The sequence below is a fragment of the Ptychodera flava genome, chromosome 14, assembly GCF_041260155.1.
Source record: "Ptychodera flava strain L36383 chromosome 14, AS_Pfla_20210202, whole genome shotgun sequence".
Classification (NCBI taxonomy): domain Eukaryota; kingdom Metazoa; phylum Hemichordata; class Enteropneusta; family Ptychoderidae; genus Ptychodera; species Ptychodera flava.
Window position 1 is genome coordinate 6,993,777 of NC_091941.1, and position 22,359 is coordinate 7,016,135.

At 37.2% G+C, this 22,359-nt stretch overlaps 2 protein-coding genes across 2 annotated transcripts; both read right to left on the bottom strand.

Moving 5' to 3' along the window:
- Positions 1-1,012: 1,012 nt before the first annotated feature.
- LOC139149126 (claspin-like) lies at positions 1,013-17,999 on the bottom strand. Its single transcript, XM_070720689.1, has 19 exons — positions 17,911-17,999; positions 17,018-17,452; positions 16,234-16,343; positions 15,595-15,790; positions 15,025-15,157; positions 9,918-10,187; positions 9,079-9,183; positions 8,234-8,421; positions 7,442-7,626; positions 6,938-7,068; positions 6,363-6,516; positions 5,490-5,768; positions 4,951-5,115; positions 4,278-4,399; positions 3,865-3,998; positions 3,008-3,095; positions 2,552-2,652; positions 2,095-2,253; positions 1,013-1,819 (listed from the first exon to the last, which is right to left on the bottom strand). Exons 4-19 carry the CDS (start codon positions 15,595-15,597, stop codon positions 1,706-1,708), a joined length of 2,331 nt encoding a protein of 776 aa, XP_070576790.1. The 5' UTR covers positions 15,598-15,790; positions 16,234-16,343; positions 17,018-17,452; positions 17,911-17,999; the 3' UTR covers positions 1,013-1,705.
- On the bottom strand, positions 16,202-21,040 carry LOC139150572 (claspin-like). Its single transcript, XM_070723009.1, has 7 exons — positions 21,008-21,040; positions 19,873-19,993; positions 18,654-19,237; positions 18,416-18,497; positions 17,911-18,019; positions 17,018-17,452; positions 16,202-16,343 (listed from the first exon to the last, which is right to left on the bottom strand). Exons 1-7 carry the CDS (start codon positions 21,038-21,040, stop codon positions 16,202-16,204), a joined length of 1,506 nt encoding a protein of 501 aa, XP_070579110.1.
- Positions 21,041-22,359: the final 1,319 nt, after the last annotated feature.

Sequence of the window (22,359 nt, forward strand, 5' to 3'; positions counted from 1 at the left end):
ACAAAGAAATTAAAGAGACTAAAGAAATTTGTATCAACCAAGCTGGCTAAACGGTTACTGTTTGTCTGTACAAAATATTAGATTTCCAGAATAATTTCTAATATAACATTTCAAGTTTTTGTTAAATTTGAAAATAAAGTTTGCACCAGGCACAGATGAGAGATGAGATAAAAAGAAATAAACTGAACAAAAAGGACTGTTTTAATTATAAAATTTATTTCAAAAGCTCTGTCACTCATTTTATTATAAGGATATACACATTATGCAAAACGTCCAATAACAATCACACTAAAGTGAACTTAAAAATTTGAAATGTAGAAGTCTATTTAGATAATTATTTAAATCATTACTCAGTGACTTTTGTCAACATACCACACTGTCAGTTTATTGTTGCCTGTTTCTGTGACTTAATTGATGTAGTTTCAATAGTTGTTCTACAGATTCACAAATCCCTGTTGTTCTTGTGAAGTCCCTGATACAAAATCCGAGCATCATGATATAATGCCCAAATGAAATTGAAATGGAGTTTTTACTAACTAAAACTCTTGCTTTTGCAAAAGTTATACTTTGTTAAAGAATTTGCATATGGCTATACAAGTTAAAGTTTAACCCTTTCACCCCAATTCCCTCTCAAGAGGTCCAACTTTATCATAGAAAACAATGGGATTGGTTGAAACCATTGTGATGAAAGGGTTAAAACAACTGTACGACTTGGGTGTTTATTTTTCTTGAGATATCTCAGCTTGAATGACAGTTTTGTTAGAAATTACATCCAGTCTACGTCTATGATATTTACAATGGCTTGAAAGCTATGGAAAAAGTGGTGACCTTTCTGGCTTTGCTATTTTGAGAGACTTCACACAAAAACATACCAGACAATTTTTCCCAAATCTTGCAATATCTGGTATATTTGAGTTGTTGTACCCCCCCCCCACCCCCCCCCCCCCCCCCCCCCCCCCCCCCCCCCCCCCCCCCCCCCCCCCCCGCCCCCCCCCCCCCCCCCCCCCCCCCCCCCCCCCCATGGCCATCATTGCAATGTTCAGCACCAGTTCATTCAAACAACTGCTATTTTCTTGTACTGGTTCAAAAATTCCTAGATCAAACTTTAGAAAAAGACCATGAGCCAAAATAGAATTCTAAACTTTAAGATAAAAACAAGCAATGGTGCCACTGATGAAATTTATCGTTTACACACACAAGCCAATAATGTATTACAGCCGTGTTACCCATTGAAGGTTTATTATATATTTTACTCACTAAAATCTATGAAACAGAACTCTAATCCAAGGCTATGTACATTTGAAGTCAACCATGGTATGTACAAAATGACTGGTACCAGCTACAGATCCATAGTCTGTCATTATGCTCAACATTTCCTCCCTTTTAAAAATTTCCCTGAATTATATACAGCTGTCTTAAATAAGTTCAGGTTAATAAATCACATGATCACATAGCTGTTTAGTAACTTGTATCAGCTGAGTTTCAAACATTTACAAAAGATAGAAGAGTTAAAGATCTTAGCTGGTTTCAACTGACGATCTTCACTTTGTTAGATAATGAGATTTTCCAGTCCACCACACAACTTTGACAATGTTATCAAGTTACTGAATGACTTCCATTTTGTAGTACCATGTCTTGTGCTTTCTAATGGGTTCAATTCCACAAAACTTTAGGTTTCTTCTGCTCATTAAGTAAATGTAACCTCTCAGAAATGATTAAATATACTGTGTTTGGTTTCTGTGCTGAGACTGCGATCCAGTCTTGGTCTTTTACTGACAGGTTGACTTGCTGATCCAGATACGCTGATTGACCGACGTACCTGAAATACAGTAAACAGGAGAAAAATAATAGTCTATCATGACAAACAATCAGAATATAACTAATTATGGAAAAGCAATTTTGATAAGCTTGCCATAATCTACTGAGTTTTTCACTGATTTACATTTAATTCCACCATTAAATACCTGCAGGCTTGTCATTTGTACAGATTGAATCCTCCCTTTGTCTACTGATAAGAAATACGACTGTGAGGGCAGCATCTCTATCTGACAAACACTGACTACGAGGGCAGTATATCCAACTCTGTAAACCTACCTGAGGTTTCTTCATCGCATCTTCCTTTGGTGGAGAACGTGATTGAAACACAAAATTTCTGGAATATTTAGGACCATTTGGATTTGAAAGTGGCTTGGTCAAGGCAGCTATCTTGTCTAGGTCTTCCTTACTTTTACACAGGAAAGATCCTCTCCGGAACTGAAAGAGTTAGAAAAATATTGATGTTACTTTGTTGCATGCAGAATTAGTCAACCTCAAAGTAGGTAAAGGATTACTGTATTTTGCGCAATTTTACTCTGTATTTTCTGGAGCTTTAAAGTGTTGTAAGGTGTTGTTTCCCTCAATTGTGACTCGTCTTATACAATTCATTTATATCTTTCACATTGATTACTTGAAACTTTATACACATGTCAATAACAGAATGTAAATCACATTGGTTGATTTGAAAGGGAATCTCACTGTCAGGGAAAATAAAGACATGACCTTTGCCACTAACCATGGTTTGATGAACAGGTTTTGGTGTGCCAGCTCCTTTAGCCATGGATGTATTGGCAGTCTTCTCCTTTGTATCCATGGTGATAGTTTCCTCAGGGATGACTGTAAAAGCAGATGTCAATTGGATAAAAATCATGAAAATTTTGAAATTTTCAGACACCCTTGACATTTTCCTTCTATTGAATCTGATTTATTGATTGGCTTTCTTTGTTGCTGACAATATACTTGACATATGGAGGGTGTGACTTTGTTATACTTGGATATTTATATTGTTGCACTAGTTTGGTATCTCATATTTTACAATGCTGTCTTACTTGTTCAGCTTTTCATAGATTTCTAAGACTGATCTAATATCTGAAATCAGGACAGCAGGGCAAATGCTGCTCCACATTACAAAGTCAGACATGACAGTGAAGTAACTTATGACAAATCAAAGATAATTCTACTTAAAGCATACCTTTTTTCTTCTTTTCAATGTTCTTGATGATCTTGGTGAATTGGCTGTTTTCATCTACATCTACGTCTTCCTCTTCAGCTTTCTTCTCCTGAAATTGATGGCATTAAACATGTCAAACTTTAGCCAAGGACTGGTAAAACAGTGCTGAAGGAACAGGCTCGAGTATCTGTTACTAGTCTATCAATGAAATTAAGTCAGTCAGTCATTAGACAAATGGACTTGATATACATTATCATTAATGCAATTATATTTCGGATTTCACTGATACACTCCCTATTACTGCCAGAATGCTTGCTACCCACATATGGTTAGTTTGACTTTGTTATATTTAAAATTTACAATATCTAGTGTAATCAGTAAATTCATTTCTGTTTTTAAAGTCCGAGTTTTCACATTCAAAAAGTACAATTGCTGCCTATCCGGAGCGTTGTTGTATATATACAGATGTACTGTGTTCACATTTTTTGACTCCTGCTGGTGAGAAAGCGCTAACCTGTACTTCATTTACCTAGTTTTCATACTTTTGTCTTTTCAAAAAAACTCATTCAAAGTCCTGATAAATCATAGAATACTACCAACTATGAGCAACACATACTTTGATGAGAAATTCACTTTTAGCAGGACATCAGCCAGATTGACTTGCTATTCACTAATTTCGATATGCTACTTTTCTTATTGAAACATTTCATATCTAAGAATGAGTGTACAACGCACTTTCCTGGCTGCTATTAACCATAATATGCCACCTATTTGACAAATTTTGAACACTCTGCATTTACACATAGGTAAAAATGCATTGGCTGTCTACTTGTCTATTGCAGGTAAAGTGCACAGAAGGTGCCAGTGTGAAACATTACCTTCCGCTGTTCTTCCAACCATCGTTCCCTTTCATAGCGTTCTTTCCTCCACTTCAATTCAAGTTCAGTTTCATTGTCGCTGACTTCTCCATCAGAATCTTTCCTGAACATGTCCATTTCAGACGCATCGTCATCTAAAGTAAATCAGACACATAACATGAAATAAAGTTAACTTTCATTTCAGATGCAGCCCTAAATGTACAATGTGATAAAAAAAAGTAATGCAATATTTGTGAATGCACAATTAAACTTGGGAATGTCTATATTTTGAAATAAAAATTCACATTTTTTGCAGTATTTCTGCTGGACAGCAGTGCCATATTTGACATGATAGAAATTGTTGAACATAACCAGCAATGAAATGATATATCTGTTCAATGCTGAGTCCATGAAACACGTCGTCATCAACTTACCCATATTATTCCACCTGAATCTTCTGGTCCTGCCTTTGCCATCTGTCCACAAATCACCATCCTGTAAGTACATTTCCTGATACAATCGCAGCCTCCTTGCGTCCTCATCCTCCATGGTTTTCCTGCGGTCAAATGAAAAGAAAATCACCACATTGCAAAAGAGTCAGCATGTACAGGACCAAAATTCTGTGTGTGTATCACCTTTGGGAAGTAATGAAACAATCTGATGTGACAATACTTCAGGACATTTGATTCGCCATTAACGGTTTATGATACAAAGACAGACTCCCTGCAATACATCACCTTGTTGGACTATGTATGATGATTTGCCACAGCTGCATGTACTGGTAAATCCTTTGGTGTGTATAAAGCAGAGCAAAGAGCCATGCTGAAACAGAAATCTTTGTGTCCCGATGACCATCCATTTTCACATTCTACAAGCTTGACATACCATGCAATGCAAACAGGGAACATCCCTATCCAGCACACTTGTACAAGCCTAGGGTTAAAGTTTGTAATTCTTGAGCAAATTGCATGAGATAGCTGGGAAAAATTTGTGAGACAAAACAGTGGCACTGCAAAGGTTGGCCACACTTTGGCTCAAGGACAGAGAAAAACAAACATTTGGACATTCTAAGATAGAGGTAGTCTGGCACAATAAAATGTTACTTACATGTGAATTCTGTTGATCTGATTCTTGAGATCTTCTTCTGGAAGTAACTCTTCTTCAATTGCTTCTTCTTCATACTCATCATCAGCGGCATCTTCCAGTTCATCATCGCTGCCGACATCACTGCCTGACAACTCTGCCTCGTCTTCAATGAATTTATTCAACAGTCTGTCATGAAGTTGAAAGAAGAAAATAATGGCTTTGTCAGCAAATGCCATCGATTTTATCCATGCATCTAGGTCAGTTACCAAGCGTCTGGTCTTAAGAGTCATAGGCACATCATATTTTTAACCTGTTCAGTACTTGGATTAAGTGTGGAAACTTCAATCAAAATAAAATAAGACTTAAATGGATCATTAGTGTTGATGCTAAAAATCAGCTGCCATTGATTTTGGTATGTTTCGTTTGACAGAACGAATGCATTATGTTGACATATTACTTTCAGATTGAGGACAGATTTCATGTCACATGTGTAGTTGTTGCATAGGATAGCTCCTTTGATTGGATGAAGAATTACGTGATGTACAATGATAAAAGTATACCTTTGTTTTTTAACCAAATCAGCCTGTTCATCCTCATCTAACTCATCTTCCAAATCCCCTTCCATTCCATCATCATTATCATCACCATCATCATCTTCTTCATCACTAAATGCAATGGCTCTGTTCATCTTTTTCTCTCTCTTCTTAGTAATTTCCTCCTCTTCATCTTTATCTTCCACATCTGACATGATATGAAACGATGCAACGCTTTCATTGTCATCATTATCATCCTTGTCTTTGTGGGCATCAGTGTCCTCTCCATCGGCTTTCTTCTGTGTACTGTGAGAAAAAGCAATGACAGTTTGAATAAATATTCTTGGATATATTATATCTACATGTTCAAAGCTTAGCTACGAAGCATAGTACTGTACTACCACTCCCTTGGTTATTTTATGTTGGGAAGTAGGGGTTATGGTTCGTTGTAGAAGACATCCTTGAGTGGATGGGTCAACAAGTATCTCACTTATTAGAAAGTTTGCAGAGAAAAATTATTTCTAAAACTAAAAGATTACTGTTAGAATTTGACTGTAGCTTTTGATGCTGCAGTTGTGCAACTTCTGAGTTACAACTTGTAGCCCAAACTCTCATTCATCACACAATCAATGGAGTGACTATAGTGCTAACAATCACAGCAACACATAGCTGTACTTTGCATCACTCTTTTGTTGTCAAAAATTCTTCAAGTGCAACCTGAAACGTAATTCATCAATTTGCTAAAAATTCAAATAATTGCTCTGACGAACAGAACTTGCTAGTACTAGTCTTTAAATATTATTGAAACTTACAATGTATATGACAAAAAGAATAAAGAAAATATCTCTAATTGAGTTACTGGGTTTTTGTAACTAAAATCTTAATTCCCAGCACACTTACTTTTCAGTGAAAGTTCCTGAACACAGACCCAGCAGTTCATCAATGTTGGATCTTTGTGAGCTGGTTCCAAGATCGGATGAAAATCTAGAAAACAGACTCCTTCCTTTGCTTGCAGTACTGCCTTTAGCTGAAGATGCATTGGATTCCTGAGTGTCTGTAATGGATAGCCAACAAAACAGGTCAAGAAATGTATCTGATTCAATATGCTAAATATTGTCATCACGTACATGTATACATAAAAAATAATTTTCAGAATGTAACTATCCTATTTAAGTAGTTTTGCTCAAAATCCGCATGGGTTGTTCTTTGCAGTTTTACTGATGAGCAACTTGGGATATCATCAAGCAAATGTATAATAAACTAAATTGTTTGAGAATGCAGATGGTTGGAGATCATATGGCATAAATACAGTAACTTCAAAATTATGGTTCTAAATATTGAATATCTTAAATTGGCCTTACAGGTGGGAAGATGTTCTATGATGATGATCAACATAAAAAAAAATTGTTTGTTTGTTTGTTTGCTCGTTACCAGTAAGTTTTTTTCACGCTAAGCAAGACAACATTGTTTCTCACCTTCAGCAAATTTTCCTGAACACAGCCCCAACAATTCATCCATTCCTTCCTGTGAGGTGTCACTTTCCACACTCAGTTTCAATTGTCGTTTGGATGTCTTGGGTTTGCTGCTACTCTGCACATTCAAAAATCTATGACAAAGAAACAACAAAACTGAATTTATAAAACACTGGATGGATGCAATTACACACACACATACACACATATGGCCTTGGTGAGTGCCGTTATACACCTATGGTCACCACTGCTACATGGATGCTATCACACACAAACCAGAGATTATCACCATAAATAGTACAACCATAAATTACACCATGCCAGATGAATTAAAATGCTCATCATTACCAAACTTGGATGGGTTCAATCAAACATCCATCAATGATTAATGTGAGCCACTACACACTCATCAATGCTGGATGAGCTCAATTATTATACATCCACTTGTACAAATGCCAACTGTTGTACACATGCAGCCATGCTGGATGGGTTAAATCATACACCTACCCATGCTCATCTAGGAACTGGCTCTGAGTTTCATTATCAAGACTGAAGTGAAAACTCTGAGATTCTGCATCTGAGAGTTGTTTCTGTGATGAACTGTGTTGTGAGATGTCCAGCTGTGGCGGTGAATTGAACAAGTCTTGGGAATCTTCCACTGGTAATGTCAACTCTGATAACTTGCTGGTACTCTGGAAAATAATGAAAAAAATTATGATCAGTTTGACAATATTTAGTTCTGCCTAGTTATGTATGATTATATATGCTAAATCAATACTTTCTCAACTATTGCATAATGGCTTTGTTTGTGAAAATGAATAGTTTTTGATTGTGAATATCTACATTATCTTAATTCTGTTCACTGATACAGAAGAGGAATAAAATAATAATTAACTGGATATATAATGAATTATCATTCTCTGCATGTATTGATGCACAATCCAGTTTACAAAAAGTAACATTTATGAAGGCATGACAGTGTTAAAATATAGGTTTCCTTATGACAACCCTTTGAAGATGAGGGATCAAGGAGTATGCCACGTTTTGAAGCCTGGTACATGTATATTCTTAAGCTTTCTCATTCTTGATCCAAAATCGAGTTTCCTCTTTTGAAGTTACACATTTTTTTGGTTATGGTGCTACCAAAAATTATGACTTCAAATCAGGACAAAAATTAAGTTGAGCAAAACTTAAGAGTATGCGACACTAGCGACAGGTATCAAAGTACATTAGACCATATGCCATTCTATTGAATGTATTTATCAAATCTTTTGAATTTTCAGGTCTGACATCACTCACCTTCTGTAGAGAGCTTGTGCAAGTGTTATCCCCTCTCTTCCATGGTGTAAACAAGTCTGGTGAGTTACGACCTATTGAACTTTTCTCTTGGTGATGACCTGTAGTGCCTCCACCAGGCTGATATGCAGGTATGGTAGATCCTATGTCCAGACTGGTATCAAGGCTGTTCAAGCTGGTGTTTTTCATGTCTGAAGTTCAAGAAATCAAATGTAATGTGACTTTGAGATTGTAATGTTTTCAATTTTTCTACAGTTGCATGCTCTGTGATTTAACAATGTCAGAGATTTGATGCATACCAGTCCATAGGAACAGAGCAAAAAGAAGATATTCAGTATGTTTCATCAAGGAAAATTTGGGTAGAATAGCTCCTATTTTAGGAGATATCCACCTCACTTGGCAAAATTTTAGACGAAATATAAAAAATGGCTGTAATGCTTTCAAAGAAAATTTTGGATTGACTTATCGTAATTTAAATTCTAATGTTGTATGTGACATGAAAAATAAAGCAAGCTCCTAAAAGTTCTTTTCAGTTGTCTTTCCCTGTGTTCACTCTACCCAAACCTCTTATTTGAAAACAGCATGTATTGTATGTCCCAACATTTTGATCTGATCAATCACTCAGACCTGAAAGTGTCCTCACTCATGAACTCGTTTGATCCAATTCAGGACTCTGTGGCACTTTCAGATCTTACTTAATATCATATAAAATTGTCTTGCATTAGAATGGACTTTTTGAGTACGTAGCCTGTCAGTTCAGCTGGAAGTCCCACTCATTCTGACATCTAGCAGCTGTACAGCAGCATGTAGACATCCAAATATTTTTAGAGAAGACACAGTTTATTTACCCTTTTCTCCCTGATCATTTTCCAAAAACTTCACCAAGTCACCATCTCCATCGCTCAGAAAATCCTCATATTCACCAAAATCCATGGATTTGTGTTTAATGAGACCTGGGGGAAAGGAAAGAAGTCAAAGAGTTTATATTTTTACTACAAGTGCTTTCATCTGTTGGTAAAAAGCAAAATCAGTAAGGAAATGATAGCAAAATCTATATGGACGTGCAGCAAATAAGGATATGTCAATGTACCTACGATTAATCTGTAATCAACTATCCTGCATGTGTCACTACCAAATGGAAAGCAAATTTTGTATCTGTTACCACTACTTAAAGATATACATCATTTGCTGTATGAACTTGAACTTTGCAGTCAGGTAAATGAGTTCATTGACAGTCACCATTTTGTTGCGTAAGTTCATGTGTTTGGAATAATATACTGATCGGAGTTGCTGCAATACGTATGCTGCAGAAAAAGGCATGGTCAAGTTCAACGATTGAATGACAATTTCCATTCCATTTGTGGTTTAAAATTGCATACAAGCCACACAAAAAGCGTGATGTGTGATATAAGGTATTGGTATGAATATTTATAAATTATGATTACTCTTTTCCATGCGATTTGATTAGTTAACCCTTCCACCCAAAATGGTTTGGCCTAAACCATTGTTGTCCACGCTGATTGTGAATCTGCTTACAGGGGAGTTGGGAAGAACAGGTTAAACAAATGGTCTTTCATACATTTGCTCACAGGAACGTTATTGTATCATGCTTCAAGTATGAGATGATTTTTTTACTGATGGACAAATGACCGGCAAAAGGCAAAACATTCTTCAGAGCTCAGATTACCTTTTTTCTGTTTGATTGCACTAAAGTTGAACCCTTCCACTGTACCATTCTTTTCCTGGGCCTTACGACTCTCATTCCCGTCCCCTGGTAGAGAGCTGGTACTGTCAAACAAATTCATAGTCTCTGTGCTGATGTGGGCTACTGGAGTTTGTGTGTCACTGTGTGTGGTGTTGCTGCTGCTAGTGTTAGCCTTGGCTGGCGTCTTGAAAGATGAACTGGAATTTGACGGGTCACTACGAATGCTGTTGTCAAGCTTTAGCTTCATGGATTCTGGAAAAAGATCAATAAAGTGAAATATTTCAACTCCTTCAGTGATTGCTCAGTCATAAACTTGCCATCAGATTTGTGGTGTCTGGTGAATTTGATAAATCAATCTACACATACATATGTAATCATATTCCTTTTGTCATCAATATAAAAGGCTGAACTGAAGACAATCAACATATTTCTGCTGTAGATCTCAGATTCTAGTAATTTTGACCCTTTCACCACCATGGTTTGTCCCAAATCCATTGTTTTCTATGGTAAAGTTGGACCTGTATACAGGGAACTGGGGGTGAAAGGGTTAAGCAATTTTGTGGTCATTGTTGACTTCGAAACAAATCTGTATGTTTTACTTTGTTACAGGAAAGTTGATGAACCATTCAAACAGCTGCTCTCTGGTCTTAACACTATTTCTTATTGGCGATGATATTTTATGACAATTCAGCGAAATAATGAGCTCCCAATGAAATGTTTGCTGTATAATACGGTCAGCTTATTTTATAGGTTCATCTGCATGTGTAGACAAATCTCAGCAGCATTTCAACATTGTAAAATTGTAGGTAAGATACACCTTTATTCGTTGTAACATTGATGACAATGCTGATGAGTGAACTTGTCGCAGGCAGGGTTTTCAGTAGAAATTTGCCCAGGAGGAGAAATGTAAATTATAGGTGGAGAAGGAAGCCGAGGTTGGGGTGGGGATGTCGTGTCGCGGCGGCGGCAGCATAACATTGGCAAGGCATTTTGAACAGCAATTTATCCAGTTTTGTTGAATGTCAGTGTAAAAAAGTCTGTATTTTAAAAACAAAAACTGTCTGTGGTTTTTTGTGTTAAGTAGAAACAATGTACCATCTCACTCATATCATTTGGGTGTTTGTCCTTTCTTCACTGTGTCACTGTCTGATGACATTTTCCATGAGAACACAAACAGTTACAGAGATGGTCAGTGCCCTAAGTTATCATCCTATGTGTTGATATTACAGTGTACTAGAATCAGCAGGGAAGCAACAGTAACTTTTGTTATATTCAATAAAGAGTACTACAACTACTGGCAGATATTCCATGAATTTGGCGAAAAACTTTTTTTGTGATTAATGCCAAACTGAATGTAGTATCGAATTACATTTCAATTAAAGGAATATGTTGTTCATATTAAAACATGTCACACTAAAATTATACAGGAGTCATTAGAAAATCCCAGGTAAGTAGTTCCTTTTCTCTTTCAGTTTAAAGGGACAAAGGCAGTTTTGACTTTTTTGATATCAAGAATACAGGGAATACTTGCATAATAATAACACTCAGTATGCACAATGATGTCAATGCAGAAACTCAAAGTGATGAAAAATGTGAGATACAACCCCTTATTTACCAATTCAATGAAACAAAAAAGTTAGCTGCTCTAGCAGTAAAACAACTTGACGTAGAGCCTCAGGGTTGGCATTGGAGTTTGTTTTTTATTTTTCACCTGCAGTTCACAAAAGGCCTCTAAAATGTTTGTGAATACACATTTCAGTTAGATGCAACAAAATGACAATAGAAAAGTGTTTGCAGTATCAGTAAAAACTATAATGGGCTTCCTACCTCTATGACTGACCTTTTAAGTGCAGTACACTGAAACTTGTGAAAGAAAAATATTGTCTCTTTTTTCCATAAGCATATGCTGTGTCACAGAAAATACACAAGTCCTGAAAAATATTGTGTTGCTTTCTTTTCCCCCAGCAGTCACGCACTAGTACATGTATCAATATCAAAAAAGAAAAACATTGCATCGCCACCAACAAAAAATTAGGGGAAGTCTCCAGCTGGCTGTGATGTATCTAATGAACTACGTGAATAATATTTACATAAATTATAAATTTGCCTACCATCTGCAAATGCTACAAATTGGATATTTTTACCGAGAAAATTAACAGAGTTCACGCGGGGCAAAACACGTTATTTATTACTAGATTCAAAACTTAGTCGATAAAATTGAGACACTTTTTCCAGCATTGAAAGGTTTCATGTGCGGGCCATTTACCTACAAATGTACATGAAAGCATGGATCGCGTGCTAAATTTAGAGCAGGCGGCAGATACGGTAGAGCGTGCCCATTCCACTTTCCTTTGAGTTGAAATCACAAGAAACATACGTGAAAAGCCAGCCCTGAGACGTACAATATTTCTCAAAATTTTGTACACCGCCAAATCACCGTTTTCGGGGGTAAAATATCGAATTGCAACCACAACCGCGAGTTTATACCACTTTCAGGATTTTAGCATTTTAACGTAGATGGTTGATCACGTAATTCTACTTTCTAGAACAGTTCTATAAACAAATCCCTTGCTCTGGCGTCATAGTCGCGTACGCGTACTTAGCGCACGTAATACAACATGTTGGCGATGCATGACTTTGATTTCGCTCTCTGAAGAACACCTCACCAAAATACTATGATAAAAACTAGAAAGCATTTGCAAGCAAAAGCGAAGTTCCAGAGACCAGAGCAGCGGAAGAACAAGAGAATGTGTGACAAAGATAGGTGCAGAATGAAAGAGTGCTTTGGATTTTAATATTCAGGGCTGATAGCAGTAAACACCAATACAACTAAAAGCAAGGCAGTCCGGGGAATTATAGTACACAGATTACAAATGCCTACATATACGGTAAAAACGCAACAGATACATACGGGGGCGACAACGCACGGAAATGTTTATCAGACGACATTCTCGCGAGCCAGAGCAATAATTTTCGCTCCGCTGACCAACACAAAAATCAATCGCTTGACGCACAGTAAGTGAGGCTACCCACAATTCCCCTTGATTTGTTCACTCAGACATTTTTTGCTAAAAGCTTTTTCAATTTTATCAGTCTCTTAACAATTTTTAACTTACAATTTAAGTTCAGGATTATTTGTTAAGACTATGTTCCAAAATTATTGATTATGTTTAAAATTCAAGAGTAAATTGAATGAGAAGTTGATGTTTGGAGGTGCTAAAAATTGCACACTTGTCAAGATAAGTTATCAGCAACTGAGATGGTCTCATCATACCACCTGTCAGACATGCAAATTTCCTTTGTTACGAACATTAAAAAAAATCAATACCCTTTCTTTTGCCAACACAGATGCAACTTATTCCCTTAGTTTCCTTGAAAATATTGTGTATGGCTGTCAAAAATCTATGTCGACAAAATTACAAAATTGCTATCTCCTCCGTGGAAAATGGGTTGATCTTCTCATTATTCACAGTGAGAAATCAGAAAATTATGATGATCAGAACTATGTTGCCAGAATTTTGAAATATGGACCGAGTTGTTCTGTGTACAGAAGAAATTTGCTTCAGTTCAGTGAGTGATCTCCGTGTGTACAGATCATGGAGCATTGTGGGTAGCCTCACTTACTGTGTGACGGGTAGCGCTGAGTTGTTGCTGTAAAGAGGCGTGTGATTTACGACGATGATCAGACGAGAGGAAACATCGGACCTAGGTCGTTGAAATTGAGCCACATGCATTTTCATTTGATTAAAAGCACAGACTAAAACAATTTTCATTGCTATGTCGCTGTTTTCACAAGATACTGATCGTTTGATCTTGGAAAGTTGAGTTGCTTTTACGTGCAGCCAACGCATGCCGGAGAGTGACAGACAGTACGTTCACTATGAATGCCTGGCTCTGCATGGCAGGGCTGTGTGTTACCGGCGTTTAACGGCCTCCCACCACAGCCCCGCAGACTGATATAGGAAAACCGCTGGTGACTCCTCAGAAATACGGCGGGCAGTTTCTCCGCCAAAACAGCCAATTTTGAGTCCAAATTTTGCATTGATCATCGTTTTCGAGCACACCCACCTCGCCTAGGTACACGATGTGCCCAGCCGCGCTTGTAAACGTACGGAAACCCTAATTTTCTGTCTCTGTGCGGGCGAAGCGAAATACGCCGCCATTGTTAATGTCATTCAACCCATGAGCATTCGGGCGAAACAGTATAGCGCCACGTACGGCGAGTATTTAGAGAAAAATAAAATCAAAAAGCAACAAAAAACAAAGCGAAAGAAAGCTAGAATTATTAATAACTGAACGCAATATGATAGTTGAGCAATGCCAAATAAAAAATAAATAAATAAACAAACAAGAAATGCCCGGAAAACCCGTTCGAGCTGAGCGATGACGTCATAAGCGTGTCGCAATGCATTCTGGGTAATTAAGGTAAAATTTGTGTATAGCATGTTCTATGGTAGTAATACCGGAAATAGAGAGAGAAAGAAAGAAAGAAAGAAAGAAAGAAAGAAAGAAAGAAAGAAGGAAAGTGAGCAAAAACTAACAGTTCCAGAGCTGGTCTCTGGAACTAATTATATTGATACATTCATCGGACGGCTGCACTCGGCTCATTACCACATCAAAACGTGATCGCTGACAGCTACACGCTTTCCTATGGCCGGTCGCCATTGTTTTGACTCGTAGCAGAATATTAATGAGGTCAGGGAAATATACCCAATGATATTGCCGCTTACAGAGGACAGGCGTACTTTCACCCAATGATATAAGATATTAGAACAGTACACTGACCTAGTCTGACCTCGCATAAAAAGACGTTGTATGTATACATAGCCCAAGTTGTACACGGAGCCTGGCCTACTATGCGTGTGCACGTTCGTCATTTTTTGGCTCGTTTGTCGCGCCAAGCCCAAACGTCGTGTACTTTTGTCACTCAGTCGATGGTCATAATTTGTGAAGTATTAACCAAAGTATATGCCAATTTATAATATTTTCCCCCAAATTACAGCCGGCGAAAGTGCTGTCACAGATGTACAATTTCGCCGGCTGCCAGCTTCTAATGAAAACACTGCGCAGGAATCAAAATGCAACTCACCTCCATTTCTGTTGTCTTTCACTTTTGCTGACTCACTTGCATCTATTGTATCAGCATCTGTGTTATCATTATCTTCATCTTCCTCACTCTCATTATCAGCCTCCTCAGCTTCCATCTCAATTCCCTCAATACCCTGGCAAGATTTCAATGAAAGAATTACGAATAGCGCCAAAAATCTTTAGCCAACCTCTAAAAATCACACTAACCAAAACAGTTTGAAGGAATAATTTTGCAATTGCTAACAAAAATTCTAACGTCAAATCTGCTTTCTGATATCAAAGGCATCTGGTTCTCATACACAGGACATCCAGGCTCCTTGACAAACGAAGAATTTTGAACATTTGTGCAAAACTTTTACTGCGTGCAAGAGCACTGTTGTATTTCAGTGATGCATCTTATAGAAATAAATACACTGAATTATTGACACAGATCAAAAATAACATCAGTCAAATTTATAATATATGATCATATCAAAATCAAAATATTTCACAGCAATCTCGGTGTATGCGTCAATGTTGTTCTCAACTCAGAAGAGAGACAGTAAAAGGTAAACTATCATCATCAACTCACCATGTCATCATCACCTTCATCATCTCAACGTCTTCATCATCAGTGTCACTCTGATCAGTCAACTCTTCTTCAATCTCATCACCAAATCCTTCTTCATTATCAAGCTGGTATGCTTCTTCACGTTTCTTTCTTTCCTGTTCACGTTTGACTTTCATCTTGGCCTGGAGAGTCGCTTTCAGTTTCTGCAGTTTGGCTCCTATGTGAGAAAACAGAAAATACACAATATAAGACGGAATATTTCCATTGAAATGAAAGATATGGGCTGAAATTCCTCTTCTGGAATGAAGCTAGGATGCCGGCAAATTCTTACCAACTGCCTTATTTTGAAATACATTGTCTTTTTTTCAATGTAATAAGTATGTTGCATGGGCTTATGCATTTATCAAAGATAAAACGCCGATTGAATCTGCCATTGTTATAATGAAAATGTAAATTGTAATGTTCATAGCTGCAAAATGATATATAAACTAACTTACGACAGATAGACCTGTTAGCATATCTGGATATTCAGTCTAAGAACATTGCAATCAATATTGGGACAAAAATACTAAAATAATTTTCAAAATTCAGAGACAGGTTTTAGGGCTTCATAGGCCAACAGTTGTGTTTAAATCTGTGCTTGAATGAAAATGGACTGACCTGGTACTTTCAACTTGGGGTCAATATCTTCATCACCGTCCACTGTAACAGTCAGTGTATTGCATTTCAGTTCCTCTTTGCCTGTCTCATTGGTTTCTTTCTGCACCACACTGTAAGTGAATAGCAAATAGTCATCTCAAGTACTTACAGATAATCTAACATACTAAATTAGGAAATCAAAATAAAGAGTAAAGTGCTACTACGGTAGGGTTGTGGTGAATCAGCCAAGTGTTAAATAATCTTTTGCCACTTACAGAAGCATTTAATAGTTTCACTTGTACTACACATTGGGAAAGATTACTCCCTCCTAAATGAATCATTCAGTGGAATGTAGATTGACAAAAAGATATTTTCCAAAATGATTAATTTGACACAAAGATCCAAAATGCACATGAATATTAATAGATTTCCCAATTGTTGAATTTTAGAGAGATACTGTTTCATCGGATACATGGAAAAATATTTCATGACAAAATATGGAACCCTATTGAGAGATGATATCATTTACTTGGGCATAAATAGGGTTTATATTTGCTATATCAGGTAACTTCATCTAGCAAGCTTATTTATTATAGGATAATCAAAATGAACATATGCTCACTGGCTTTGCAATAACGGAGGATTTCCATGCTTGCCTTTGCAGAAATGCATGTGCCAAAAGTTTTTTAACAAAAATCAGAGATCTTGCAGCCAAAGGGCTACACAAAGTGAAAGTAGGACCGCTATCCTAACAAATGAAGCACTGTGAATATTTTGATCAGAAAAGTGACCGGTCATATCCTACCTCAATTGCACCTGCTGTGTTGCTTTGGGTTTTGGCTTTGCTGTGTGTTTGACAAATCTACTCATTAACTCTTGAATTCCTTTCATCTTTGTGGATGGTTTACTTTCACTGATCCCTGAATCATCAAGATCGATGAAACTATCTGAGTTTCCACTCAGTCTGGGAGTCACACTAGCCACTTTCTTGAGAAGTTTCAATTTCCCTGAGCTTCTTCCCTGAGACTTGGAATCCATTTTTCCTGGAGTAGTTGAAATTCCAGAATCAGTAACGTTTTCCTCAGCTTTGTTTTCAGTGTTTTCAGTGTTCGTATTTGTTTCTCTCATTTCAGGTTTAGGGTCATCGTCTTCTTTCTTCTGTTTGCCATCCTTTGCCCTTTTCTTCTCTTCTTTGCTCTGAATTGCAAGATTTACTGACTTGATGGCCGCCTGGGGTTTTCTGATGTAAGCATGTAAAAAAAGTACAAAAGTGAGTGAAACCATTTAGGCTCAGTGGATCAAAGTAAAATTATCCTGATACTGAAAGCAGTTCTGAATTCACTGCCATAAGTGTTTACAGTCGCATTTAATAGTCTTCTCTAATTTGTTTATTAGTGCATGTGGCACAGTAAATCAACTGGTCAAATATATAAATGAAAGAAATAATGGTCCAAAGTTTTCTGATTGCCAGATTTCCCTCTCAAATACTATTTCTATGAACTTGACAATTCTTTTTTGGTATGTAATTGCTCTCTCTTTTTTGTGACCTGAGTCAAGTCATATGCCTGTGCGTCCTCTAGATATCAACAGATATGTCAGCCAGGTTGTAAATGAGTGAATTACATTCCTGAAAGTAGGATTGCAACAACCTTACTGACTGACAACACGTAATAGTTGAGACAAGAACTAAATGCATACTTGAAGTGGCCTCTGATTGGTTGAATTTCTTGGATGATGGATTTCTTCTTAAAGAAGTCATCTAAGGTCAAAGGTTTCGGCTTGTGATATGGTAGATTGAGAGCAGCGTCTGCAAAGACAATTGTGTAAATTGTGTGAGTTCCTAAAAGTTTCCACAGATAAAATTTAGTCCTAACTTTTTTTTACATTTTCTTCAGCAAACTTGAACTTCACAAGAAAAAATGGAATAAAAGGTTATTTAAGCTACAAATTCAAGCAAACATAGCAGTGTAACAATGTTTACATTTTCAAGATTGCTCTAGGGCTTACTCAAATTCTATTTATCTCTGCAATTAGCAAATTAAAGCTTTACTGGTCGTTTTTATAACAATTTCAATCAAGCAAATGAATGACCCATTCTACAGTAAACAAATCAACAGCTTAGAAACTTTACATGCATCATGTTCCTGAGAAATGTAAAATAGATATGGTAATATTCAAAGTAAAAGTTGTGCCAGTCTCTTACCTCGGACAAGTCTCTGACTTTCACTGTGTATTTGTTCCAGAGCAGCTTGCTTTGTACGCCTTGGTTCAAGACTGCTGGGTTTCTGAAAGTCAGATTATCAAACAATATGAATAGTTATAATATTAGTCTTCTACTTACACACTAATACACGTATGATAAAAATACCCAAACATCAAGTGGTATTGTGTGATTTTTGAAATGTATGCATTACTGTGTGTTAGAAAAAAGTGAACTTCACCTTTGATTTCTTCTTCTTCCCTGCTCTGACCATTTCTTCTCCCTCACACATTTCATCTTCCTCATTTTCAGCGTCACCAAGTCCATCACTCTTTTGTTGTTCACTGTCAGAGTCATTGTTGTCCTTATCACTCTCAAGGACAGAGTTTCTCTTTGTCGATTCCGAACATTCCATTTCATCATCAAAAACATCCCCATTGATGACATCATGACCATCGTCATCATCGTCACTTTCAATGATTGATCTGTTTTTCTTCTTGGCTGATGACAGTCCATGCTTTGAACTCCTATGTTCCTCATCATTATCATTGTCATTATCTGAATTCATGCCTTTTGGTTCACTTTCATTATTTTCTGGCACAAGTCTTTCAGATTGGCCATTTCCATCATCTTCACTGTCTTCATCGCTATCAAGGATCATGTGAGGCTTTGTTTTCCTTCTCACAGGACTGTTATGATCTTCATTCTGATGATTTTCCTTGCTTCCAGGTGATCTGCTCTTCCTTCTGATTGGTCTGATGACCTCATCATCACTGCTGTCATCATCAGCTTCACCGTCCTTTGCACTGCTACTGATAAGCTCATCTGAAATTTGAAAGAGAATTTATCAAAATTATTGGAAAGTCTACTTGGAATAAAATTGTTTGTTTCACACTTTTGACAAATTACTACTTCTCCTCACATTGTATCCAATGCAGAAAATACACAAAAGGCAGTTAGGGTTAATGGATTTTTCCTGTTTTTGTGATTATGTAAAAAAATGTTTGTTTAGCACATATTAAAAATGTGTATGTAATATTTGATAATTTGAATCTATCTGGCTCCAGGTTATAGCCCCTTTTTTACTTCACTGTTATGATTTATTTTGTGGTAGGCTCCCATGCTCCCAGAGAACTTTGATAAAGTAGTTGGGAAAATTCTTTTCAGAACACTGAACACTTTCAATTGTTTATGAACAAAGAAACAAAGATGAAAGGACCGATATAATTTCCAACAGTGCTAGTACTGGACACCATTGATACAAGTCTGACAATGATATTATTCAGCTCTGATATTTTGATGATTGCCAGTTTTCTTTTCAAAATTCACATATATACATCTTTCTGAGAACAAAGAGATATAAATTACCCTATTCACTTTACAAACTATTGATGTTAAGGTTTTGATCTTGCAAAACCATCCTCACATTACTATAATAGGATTGTTATTTCACTGCCTACCTTTCATACTATTGCCAGATTTTATTGCATTGATGAGTTTCTGGTCTCTTGATTCTGTATCACTGCCATCTTCCATCTCAGCATCAAACAAGTCACTGTCAACCACACCTGATGACAGGACCTGCAGACAATATATAGTTGTTATCTTTGCAATTCAAATACTCTTTGCAAAGCATGGGATATTTCCCAAATGTAATTTTGCCAAAACTTAAGATTCACAGGAGTGATTTTCTGTCAAAGCTTGTAAGCAATTGTTTCCCTGTGTCCAAAATATAGATGAGTGACAGTTACATCAATATGACAGGGCACACACATTAATCGTAAATCCCCCCCCCCAAAAAAAATAGCCATAGTCACTCTCGCATCTTCTTTTTATGAATGAAAATAATACAAATAATATGTAAAACAAATAAAAAATTGATTACTTGAGTCATACCGTACATGTATGGTTGGTAAAAGTGTTACTGTTACAAGAAAGTACGCAGGCTGGTTTGCACAGCATAGAAGTCTTGGTATTCATGATAAATTGTTAAATTTCTCTTGAATTTTGAGGGAGGAAGACAGACTTCTGTTTCAATGGTGCAACTGACACAAAGGGGTTAGCCTTTGTCTGATGGTTTACAAACCTAGCGTGAATTATTTGACTGCCCTCTACCACCATGGTGATACCATGGGGGTCCTGTATCAAGACTTCAACAGATACGACAAAACCAGGTCACCTCGCCAGATCTTTGTCGAGTGATCGTGAGTCGACAAAGTCTAAATGGATTTCACTGGGCCATATTGCAGTGTTTGGAGTACGCGAGCTTTCCGATTCCCAGGTTAGACAAGAGGTAACTATTTTGGAGACACTCTACGTATCATAAAACTTGAATAAAAGAGTATGAAATGAAATATGGTACACAAAAGTATTTACCCCAACGCAATTACTCTAGCAAAGTTTTTGTCTCAAAGGTCGAACAACACAAAATTTGATGATGACTTCAGAGTCCCTGGAAGAAGCTTGGGCCGATGGGAGGATGGCAACGAATTGACACAATCCGACTTCTTTGCAAAGCAATTAAAACCTGGAATCGCTATGGTAAAATAACCCGCGAACATAAAATACAAACAACACTACGTTTTGGAAATTTACCTTCTCCATAGGCTCCTCGACCGTTCCCAACATTTTGATCGCAATCGTGTTTCCTCCGTACACAATTCCTCTTCTTCATTAGACGAACGACATATTTGCCGCGAAACCGCTATTCAAGTATTTTCATTTTGTCTTTTGGCGCGGCAGTTCTGCGCCTGCGCCGTCCTGGAGAGACCACTTAGGCTACCACTAAAAGTCGATGGCGACTCGGTCAAAGTTCAACTAGATTGCTTTTTTTCCTGCATTGCATCACAGTTGCGAGTGGAGTGATACGTACCGGCCGCCGCAATTATTATATGCATAGTACGCGGCGGCCGGTACGTATCACTCCACTCGCAAGTGTTCCAGTGTTGGCGCTAGGAATTTTTTCATTGTAGCCACAGTCTGTTAGTGTGGCTAAAATGATCAAAATTTTTTTAGCCACAAGCAATTTTTATTAGCCACACCTAACAAATCAATTTCACATACAAATTGCACAAACCCTATTTTCAATAACGTTTGTACTTTATTATCCGAATGTTGGGCCAGGGCTGTTGTACATACACTTTAATTCCTTGACAGGTAAACTGCTGAGCACATTTTCTGCCAATTTTATAGCTGCAGATAATAATGACCAGGAGCACGGTAAAACTCCAGGTCCATTGTGAAAGGTGTCTGTCCTTCAATTAAAAAAATATTTATAAAACAAAAATTGGTCTTAACTCCGTTCAGATCTATATTTCATGAATACTGGTGAATAAATTGACCCCTCTCTTTACAGACAGGGACAAAAAACTTTTACCTTTATTATGACACAAACAACAAAATAGAGTTATTGGAACAAAACTTGCACAACATGTTATGAAAAAAATCATCAAAGTACCGGTATAATCATTGGCCATAATTGTTCCTCTTTTTTATTTTTTACATGATTTAAAAACAGTTATATACCGTTATCTTTTGAAAATTAATTAAATTCGCAAACTCAGTGAAAAATCAAAAGAGCAGTTCGTCAATACGACAAACCTATGGTCAACCGACTCATCTGTAGTCTCACATTTTATACTTCCATGCACAGATAAAAACCTTGCTGAAATTTGTTCGACCATGGTCTAGACCGTGGTTCGTCTGTCTTTGTCCTCTTCTCGGTGGTTTCCTTATTTCCTTTTTTCGTAAGGTATTTTAAACCTAGTTTCTTTCCCAGCTGAGAACAATCAATAAACTATTTGTAGTTGGCAATTGTAGCCCGGGATCGTAGCTGCCCGCAAGCCGCATCGCATCGTACCTTGCCTTCGTAACACATTTGCATTGTTTGGGTGTCTCGAAACTACCCAAACCGTACACGGACCGGAGTATACAAACTGGGGATCTTG

Excerpts from the sequence above, each read along its gene's own strand:
- LOC139150572 (XM_070723009.1), bottom strand. The coding sequence starts at position 21,040 with ATGTTGGGAACGGTCGAGGAGCCTATGGAGAAG. Across the intron at positions 19,238-19,872 it reads ATCTGGCAATAGTATGAAAG|ATGAGCTTATCAGTAGCAGT; the intron begins GTAGGCAGTGAA and ends TTCAAATTTCAG. Across the intron at positions 18,020-18,415 it reads AAGTCAGAGACTTGTCCGAG|ACGCTGCTCTCAATCTACCA; the intron begins GTAAGAGACTGG and ends TTGTCTTTGCAG.
- LOC139149126 (XM_070720689.1), bottom strand. Across the intron at positions 5,769-6,362 it reads TCAGGAACTTTCACTGAAAA|TACACAGAAGAAAGCCGATG; the intron begins GTAAGTGTGCTG and ends TTTTTCTCACAG. Across the intron at positions 1,820-2,094 it reads ATGCGATGAAGAAACCTCAG|GTACGTCGGTCAATCAGCGT; the intron begins GTAGGTTTACAG and ends ACTGTATTTCAG.